Source organism: Triplophysa dalaica, chromosome 18 (genome assembly GCF_015846415.1).
Source record: "Triplophysa dalaica isolate WHDGS20190420 chromosome 18, ASM1584641v1, whole genome shotgun sequence".
Lineage (NCBI taxonomy): Eukaryota > Metazoa > Chordata > Actinopteri > Cypriniformes > Nemacheilidae > Triplophysa > Triplophysa dalaica.
This window is the reverse complement of record NC_079559.1, coordinates 15,781,746-15,790,941: the sequence shown is the minus strand read 5'-3', so window position 1 is coordinate 15,790,941 and position 9,196 is coordinate 15,781,746. Positions and strand designations below refer to the sequence as shown.

Genomic DNA, 9,196 nt, shown 5'->3' with positions numbered 1-9,196 from the left:
GATAATGTGCTTGAGCACCTGCCTCTGGGCCTTGATGCCCAAAGTCCTATTATTATTTGTTTTAATAAAAGGCCCTTTTGTCAAGACCTGTTCAATCTTATTATTGAGAATGAAATGTAAAATGAATGATTAATAATTCAACCCTAAATAAAACGACCCACGTGATGACCTTTTACCTAACAACCTCATCTTGGACGACCCCTCACATTCAGACTCCTTCAGTAGTTTAGCCAAAGCCCTTTTAAAAGGAAAGTCTGCAACCATTAGACAAAAAAAGCGTAATGGCTAATTCTACAGGAAAGAAGACAGAATGCTAGTTTTTTTAATGGATGTCAATAAGTTTTGTTAGCCGTTACGGGTTATCCAATTTGAAGTAAACAGACCCAAACATCTCTATAATAAGAGTATCTCTGGTTTTGCGCATTTCAAGGATACATACTGTTCATGGTTGCCGGTAAGTGGTGTTTTCAGCGGAGCGGTGTGCCTGACTATTTGAAAGTGAAAGTGACCTATTTGTCAGGTATGGTGACCCATACCCGAAATGTGACCTCTGCTTTTAACCCATCCAGTGAGTAGTGAACACACGCACAGCGCCTTGGGAGCAAGTAGGGGTATCGTAATCGTAACCCGCCTGCCCTGAGGGTCGAACCGGCAACCTTCTGGTCAGAGTCCAACTCTCTAACAATTAGGCCACGATTGCCTAATAATTTAGGCATAATAATTGCCTTATAATTATTATAAGTAGTTTTATTTTACAAGAACGCCGTGATGAGAGCATGCACGGATACATACACGGATTGTGTACCTGCCTGCTCTGAAGTGATGCTGCAGCTAATGTTGCACCTACACACTGCAATACAAATGTGCATCTTCACTTCGTGAATCGATCTTTGCTGTTTGGGGGAGAAAAAAGTCACGTGCGTCGAGAGGTCTGGTCTTTTTATGTTATTTGACTAAAACTATTGATAATATTATTGCAGTATTTACAGAGTGCCAGCCTTCAAAACAGTTATCAAAACACTTGTAAAACAGGCTAATTCTGATTTTCTCATCCTCGAATTATACTTATAAATGCTGTTTTTATTATCATTTAAAAAAAATCAGAAGAGGGTTATAACAGAATAATATACTTAATCTCTGCACAGCCCTGGTTAAGCATATAGCAGGGTTCCTGAGAGAAAACAGGGTTCTCGAAGTAAGTGTACATCAATAAGCTATTGATATAATTAATAATGACAACAAATAAAACTGCACCAACGTTTTTAAAAACAGCCTCCGTGAGTAAATCTTTGCGTTTGTTAAAATCAGAACAGTTAATTTTGCATTTTGCAAAGTCTGTATATTATAGCTCTCAGTATAATAAAAATTCCAAACAAATACACACTTCAATTCATCCACACTGTAATAAATCATGCGTGCATCTGTTGTCCTGTATGCTGCCTGCCTTGTTTTCAACTAAAAAAAAAAAGATCCTATAATGGTGCACTAAAAGTGGTTCTTTCCCCCTAATCATAGGGGAACCACTTTTAGTGCTTTATATAGCACATTATCTTGGTGCTTCAGTGGTTCTTCAGAGGTTCTTTGGGGTGACTGAGATGCTATATAGCATCATTTCCATATAAAGAACCTGCTAAGCCCCTGTATGGTTCTTCAGTGGTTCTATATAGCACCTCGGTCATCCCAAAGAACCGCTGAAGATCTACTGAAGCACCAAAATATGGTTCTATATAGCACTTAAAGTGGTTCCCCAATTATTATAACCAAGAACCATTTAGGGATGTTACGATTACCAGTTTAATGGTTTACCATGATAATAGCATCCAATGGTTAGTATAACCATATCATATTTTAATTACCGTTAAACCGTACCAGTATTACAGCTTGAAAAACCCTGTCAAGCATCAAACAAAGTTAACAAGAGTATCAAGTAGATGCAACATGAAACTTGGGTTTTGTTGATTTATGTCAGAAGAGTAAATCAGGAGTCGGGAGTATTGACATTCGGAACAAAATTATGCGACAGATGACTTTATTCACATCTGCTCCTGTGTGTTTGTGATGACAGCGCTTCACTAGTTAGGACTTTAACGTTTTCGGCAATCGCGTTGCCCAATTCGCACCATTCGCATTCGTTTGGTGTTAACCCAGTGTTGCTTAACGGTTGGTGTTCTTCTTTCGAGTTGCCCAATAAAAGGAATACGATTACTGTTACAAAACAGGGATCCAGACTTACAAAAAACTTTCCAAAACAAGTTGGAGTGCTGGGGGAGTGTAGCAATCATAGAAATAATATGTCATACGTCCAACTTTTTTTTACCAAGTTGACCATGTTAAGCATGAGACGCCAACACGTTCAACATTGTAAAGAAGTCAGAATGCATGAAACAGCGTTAAATCACTCCTTTAAATTATGTGATATGTTGAGTTTGATACTCCGTTCACCTTGTTTCTTCTACTATAGACTTATTTCACTCCGCTGCCATTTTGAAATCGAAAGCGAGGCAGAGGTGGGAAGAAAACCGGAAGGACAGATAGACTGCAATGGTTTTGGGCGACCATCGAGTGTATGTGACAAATAAACAAATGATGCATTAAAAAAGATGTTACAATCAATGGTGGGATAACACTAGTTATAAGTGTTCAAATCAATCATTGCAAAAGTTATTTTGAACGTACCCACACTGTTGTCATGCGGTTTCCATGTCAGTAAAGATGGTAACAAACGGTAACACGGCTATGACGCGATTGACAGGCAACTGCATGGAAATTTTCTTATGATTTACAAGTAGTTGGAAACATTTGAGATATTGTAAGTAGCCTACTCTGCTGAAAAAAAATATATCACTGGCCTAGTGCTTTTGGGATATTTTACTGCACAATTGTAACAAACTGTATCTTTAAAATCATAAATTGTTTTAATAACTACAGGTTGGTTGTCCAACCAATGCAGTCTTTCTGTCCTTCCGGTTTTCTTCCCACCTCTTCCTTGCTTTCGATTTCACCATGGCGGTGAAATTAGTGTGAAATCAGTCGCTTGCCACGTCCCAATCCGCATCCTACACTTCCTGAATAGGTTTCGAATGTAAAATTAATATGTCCCAAATCGTAGTATGTTGAAAAGAGTATTCCAAAGACTCCCGGATGGTCTACTACTTCTGGTAGAAATTTGAAGTGCAGAACGATGCACACTCTAGGGGCTAATATAACCCAAAACTCACCAAGAGTAGGCAGAGTTAAGTGATGCTCCACTGCATTAATTAATTGTATAACTAATGCATCACTAAATAAACAAATGTAAGTATACATTCAACATTAAATACAAAATAATGAATTAATAAATACCTTAATGGAAATAAGAGCTGTATTATGATGTGTGTGACATGTAAAGGCCACAATGTTGTCTCGCCAACAACAGCCACTTCTGCTTCCTGTCAGTGTCTCCCAGTGCGTACATATTTTTTTGCTAGCTACGCACTAAAATGTATGTACATTTCCATTACAAAAACAGTACATACTTTCAGTGCATAGTTTAAATTGGAGAATTGGGACGCAGCAAATGAGCGCTGTTATGAGCGCAGATATCTGTATCCTGGATCCTTAAGTACACCCTAATTCTTATAACACACGCAGCTTTACTCACTTAGAAAGTTCATCCCAGAATTTTTTTTACTAGCCTGCATGCCGTTAAACATGTTTTGAGACCTCCTGGCGTCTGCGGAGCATAAATAAAGATATTTAGGTGACATCTGAGAGATTCCAGATCTCCTCATAGACATAATGGTTATAGTTGTTGTCAAGGTCCAGAAAAGTACTAAAGACATTTTTAAACTGGTCCATCCGCTCATAGTGGATAATTAAATTTTTATGAAGTGACGACAATATAAAACAATATAAAAGACTTTGATCAATATGTTCTATTCTGTCTTGTCAGTCAATGGTGTGCGTTCACAAGAGCACTTTGATGCATGCGCATACCACTAGGGGTCTGCGTTCCCCCCAGGTTGAGAAACACTGGATAGTGGTAACAGCTCCCCTGAGAGCATTCACAGAAGGTCAACGTTCTTTATAAAACCTAATGAATAGGCTATGCATGGGATTACAACTATAAACACACAGATTAACATCAACATAGACTACTGATTTAATGACTGCATAAAAGCAACCCAATGATTTACTGATGCTTCAAAAACATTTTCTTAGTTCTTTATTGCATTTTTCATTGCAATTTATCATTTATTTGTGAGAAATGGTGTACCCTAGATCTTGAAAATGTTCCTTGGTTTAGGGATTTATATTATTAACCTTTCAAAACAAAAATGTATAATTGCCATCTCAGTACAAGTAATTTAAAAAAAATATATATTGCTCAAACAGAGACCCAAAGTTTCCCAACCCCACACCATTATCTGACCAATACCTTTACCAAGATACATAATCATATTTTTATTTTATGATTTTGTAATTAAAGAAAGATCATTTTTATCTTCTAAAACAACCCTGTGATCACAATGAATACACAAGGACATTTGAATTCGAGTTTAAAATATAGTCATACGCCACTTATTGCTTGACATACACTTTCATCTCATGCAAATAATCATTACATGTTACTACATGCTCAGAAATTTCTTTATATGTTCATTTCATATATATATATAGAATGTTACAGAAAACAACACAGATGACATTTCAGTGATGTACAGTATGCCATTTCTTATGCCACATTGTTTAAACGACCATTAGCATATTGTAAGATAATCACAATCAAGGTAAATGGGGTTGTGTTTGGCAATTCATATTTGACAGCAGTATATCCCAGGCCTACACGTCAACGTTGGTAGCCAGGCGCAGACAGAGTACAGCTTCAGTGGGGATGTCCTGAGGGCTTATTTTGTTGGCATCCAGACGCAGTACACGCAGATTGGAATAATTGTTCCTGTCCACAACTCTGCAGAAACTGCTCAACGAAAATTCTGAGAATGCAGAAAAAGCATGCGTTATTCGCTAGCTGCATAAGATGGCGCCGGTGAGCTTTTAAGGTTGCCAGACTCGGAAGTATGTATGTGTTGTAAAATACTGTATGGGAAAGGGAGGAATTTTGGCCAGCAAAAATGGTCGAAAATGTTTTTTTGATAAAAAGGAAGAAAATAATACATCAGCGATATGATAGATCCTCTTTACATTGCTGAGCACTTTGTTAACCCAAAACAACTTGACAGTGTTGTATTACTCTGGCTTCACCGGCACCATCTTGTGCACTTATCAAGCAGGATAAAACTGCTCCGCTTCAAACATTTAAATGTGACATGATCAAAGTCATGACGTTTAAGGTTTATTTGTGTCTCTTCTTTCAAAAGTGTCCCCACCTTCTGCTTTTCTGGCTTCATCAAATATAGATTAAATTCGGCTGAGTTTGAAAACATGGTAACCTGTACGACTTTTTTTATTTTGCAGAACACAAAAGAAGATATTTTGAAGAAAGTTTGTATCCGAACAGCGGTGGCACCCATTGAATTATATTATATGGACACAAAAAAGTCAAAAGATATCGCTGCTTTTCGGTTACCAACATTATTTGGAATATCTTATGTTTTCTGCAGAAGAATGAAAGTCATACAGGTTTGATGTGACACGAGGAGACACATGATGACAGAATTTAAATGTATGGGTAAATACATTTTAACAAAGCATTAGTCTTTCCCCATGGATATGAATATTCAGTGTGTAAAATATTGTATTCAAATACATTATTACAAAATAATTTTTTGATTGGCTTACAATTGTAAATACAAATAAATAATAACTTTTTTTATTATTTAAAGCAACTTATTACTGCACAGAATTTAAAATAACGACTTGTAAAGCCAATTTAATTGAAATAAATTTAATACTTTTGTATTGGTTTGATGTTTTGAAAATTCAGTGATAAACATAGAGCGTGACTAATAAAAATAATAATTTCTGCCAAAAAAATAAAATCACAAAATATAGACGTACAACGTTTCATATTAAGGACAGCAGCAATATATAGGCTATAATATTCATTTGTAAGATTTTGTTGTCTAACATTACCTGTGATCTTGTTGGCCTGTAGATAGAGATTCTCTAGACTTGTGCTGATAGTGGGAATCCTCTCCAACTTGTTGAAAGACAAATCAAGTTCCACAAGTGTGCTGACATTGAAAACATTGGCTGGTATACCACCATTGGTGAGCTGGTTGTGCGACAGCCGTACAAAGCGTAGCTCAGGTCGGTCGTTCAGAAAGCCAGCAGGCACGCTAGATATATGGTTGTACTCGAGGTAGAGTTGACTTAACTTTAGCGGTAGACGATCTGGAATCTTCCTCAATCTGTTCCCACGCAAGTCTAGAACTGTCAAGGATGGCAGCCCATCAAGAGCATTGCCAAGATCTTCAATGGGATTCATTTGGAGATGCAGGGCCGTCAGGTTGCTCATGCCATGGAAAGAATCAGCTGGCACCACAGAGATATTGTTGTGGTTTAAGTGTAACACACGCAGGGAGCACGGCAAACCTTTTGGAAAACGGCTGAGGTTGTTGTTGTGTAAAAAGAGACGCACTAGGTTTGGCAGTTTTGCAAAGACTTTATCACTGATCTTGTCGGAACTCAGTTTATTCGAGTGGAGGCTGATCCAAGATAAATTCAAGGCATTGTCAAACACCTCGTTGGTGATGCCTGTGATCTGGTTATTTTGCAGGTAGACGTATTTGATGCGAGATGGGACAAATGGCACGTGCTGTAGGTTGCGGTTGTTGCAGTACATGGCGTAGCGGTACATCGAAGGGCAGTCACACTCCAACGGACACTCAAGCTGGGAAGATTCATCCTCTGCAGACAGGGAGGCCTGACTGTGACTTCGGCCGTAGCCGTGACTGTAGGCCCGGTTGCGCAGGTAATTTAACCAGGTCAGGGAGCTGCTTGATTGTGTCGTGGATACATTGACAAGCTTTGCCAGCAATAACAGTACAATCCAGCCTCTCATTGTTACTAAAGAAAATATACATATATAGTGAATTCATCTTTTGCAATCTTCTATAACTTAATATTCATTTGAATACATTTGAAGTGAAACTTGACAGATTGATAATAACTGACAAAGTTAAGCTTTCCTTAGCTTTTTTTGGAATGTCCCTCTTTTGTTTAAATGACAGCATGCACTTAAGATGTCATGAGCTCCACAAGTTTGTGCAAAGCATGCTGATGTTATTCAGTATAATTTGAGAATGTTCCTGCCATAAAGGTAAGATGTTCTTTAATTTAAGCAAGAAAATATAGTGTTTAGTTAACACTAAGATAAAATGGGCAAACTTTTTTTGCAATAATTTAACTTAGAAACAATTTAATTTTAACACATCACCTTAATTTTACAACATTTCACAACATTCCTTTATTTCAAACTTTCGTGTATTTAAAATATATAATATTATAAATATTTTTGAGACTTTTTGAACCGCTTTGTATTTGATAGGAGACATACAATTTTAAGATTTTTTTTATGAACAACTATAGGCCTACCCAATAGACACGTGCAAAGCTTATCCAGACACCATGTTTCATGTCTGCGTACATAGTTGTAGTTAGAACATATATCAAGTTGTCATGCAAATTCTCTCAGGTCTGGGCAAGTATGTTTTTTTTCTTTACGTCCTTTGTCCAACACCAAAGGTTTCGAAGATGAGAAAAGAGTGTTTTGCTTGAGGGAATGTTACAGATATGAAGATTGATTCATTCAGCTCTCAGTGCTGGCAACAACGTCACTTTTTTGGAACAGATTCCAAAATCTGTCTTCGTTTAATCCCTGTTTAAATTTACTTATTACACTTTTACTAAAGGATTTTGTCATATTTATGGATTAATGGTTTCTTCACATTAACACATTAAAATACAGAAATCAGAATCATAAAAAATATTAGTTTTAAAGAATAATCTGATAGTCAATAATTGCAAGATGATAACTATTTTTCCAAATTAAGATTCAAATGAATAATGAATAAGATGCCAAATGAATAAATGCACATGTAAAGTAATTTAGAAATAGAAATCCTTAAAAAAACTAACAAAATTAACAATTTTTTTTTTCTTATTTGTATAAACATAATTATGTATCAATTAATAAAAAAAACTGATATATAATCAAAAAGAAAGAACAGAGAAAAAAGATTTGTTGCAACACAACGAAAGACAAAACTCTGTCACGGTAAGTACAACAAAACTACCTTTAAATCAAATGTTTAATTAACCTAAAAATATTTGCTTTTATGATAAAAAAAGATTAAATAAATACTATTTTTTAGCAGTCCCTGTCCTTATGTGTGTGTCTCTGTCACTGAGGGAAATACTGAAAAATATGGGGAAAGAATAAAAAATGCTATATATTGGACACATTTCCCAGCTGTATTCAAGAATCAGGACTATAAAATGAATTAAATAAATTACATCTCAAGGCAAACAGACTTTGCGTTCCTTAAATGAATTCCACATGCATTCAACATTTTACTACATTCACCCTCTAATTGTGAGACATACATTCACATGCATATGAAACCCTACCTTTTATGTTGTCTCCTTAGCTTGTATTCATTTATCAATCTCAGGTCAGTAAAACGGTACAGAAGCACAGCACCGATGTCTTCACTGTACAGCCTAATGTATACAGTGAACCTTTGTCTAATTCCACACACTTGCATGTTTTCCTGTGTTTTGGCCTAAGGCTGTGTGAATATAAGTGCCATGTTTGTGAAGGCAAAACATCTGCATTTTAACCGCCCTACTTCATACATCTGTCAGGACGGGACCACTGCCCTATCATTATCTAACACAGGATAAGTGTGTGAGTGTATGATGGGGTCATGCATCCAGTCTTTGTATGGATCTCAGTTCAACATGTAATTAATTGAAATCACAAAATGGAGAAAACCAAAGTACATCCTCATTTTTAACTCTAATCCGACTAAGATCAAGTCATTCGCTGTCTCTGCTATATTGCATCTGCAACTTTCTGAATGTAAAAAAAGAAGTAAATGTCCCTTAATTATAAAAAAAAACAGAATGCATAATAAAATTAAGCTTTTTACAGGAAAATAAATCAAATCTTTGGATATTACAGTAAATAAGTATGACAGAGAAAAAGTTAAGCTATTAATGTCATGATCCTGCCTCTCATTGTCATGCTTTC

The 9,196-nt window shown here is 36.3% G+C and overlaps 1 protein-coding gene across 1 annotated transcript; it reads right to left on the bottom strand.

Annotated features, from left to right (window-relative positions):
* Window positions 1-4,821: 4,821 nt before the first annotated feature.
* fmodb (fibromodulin b) lies at window positions 4,822-7,003 on the bottom strand. The gene is made up of 2 exons (XM_056729743.1): window positions 6,073-7,003; window positions 4,822-4,973 (listed from the first exon to the last, which is right to left on the bottom strand). Exons 1-2 carry the CDS (start codon window positions 7,001-7,003, stop codon window positions 4,822-4,824), a joined length of 1,083 nt encoding a protein of 360 aa, XP_056585721.1.
* Window positions 7,004-9,196: the final 2,193 nt, after the last annotated feature.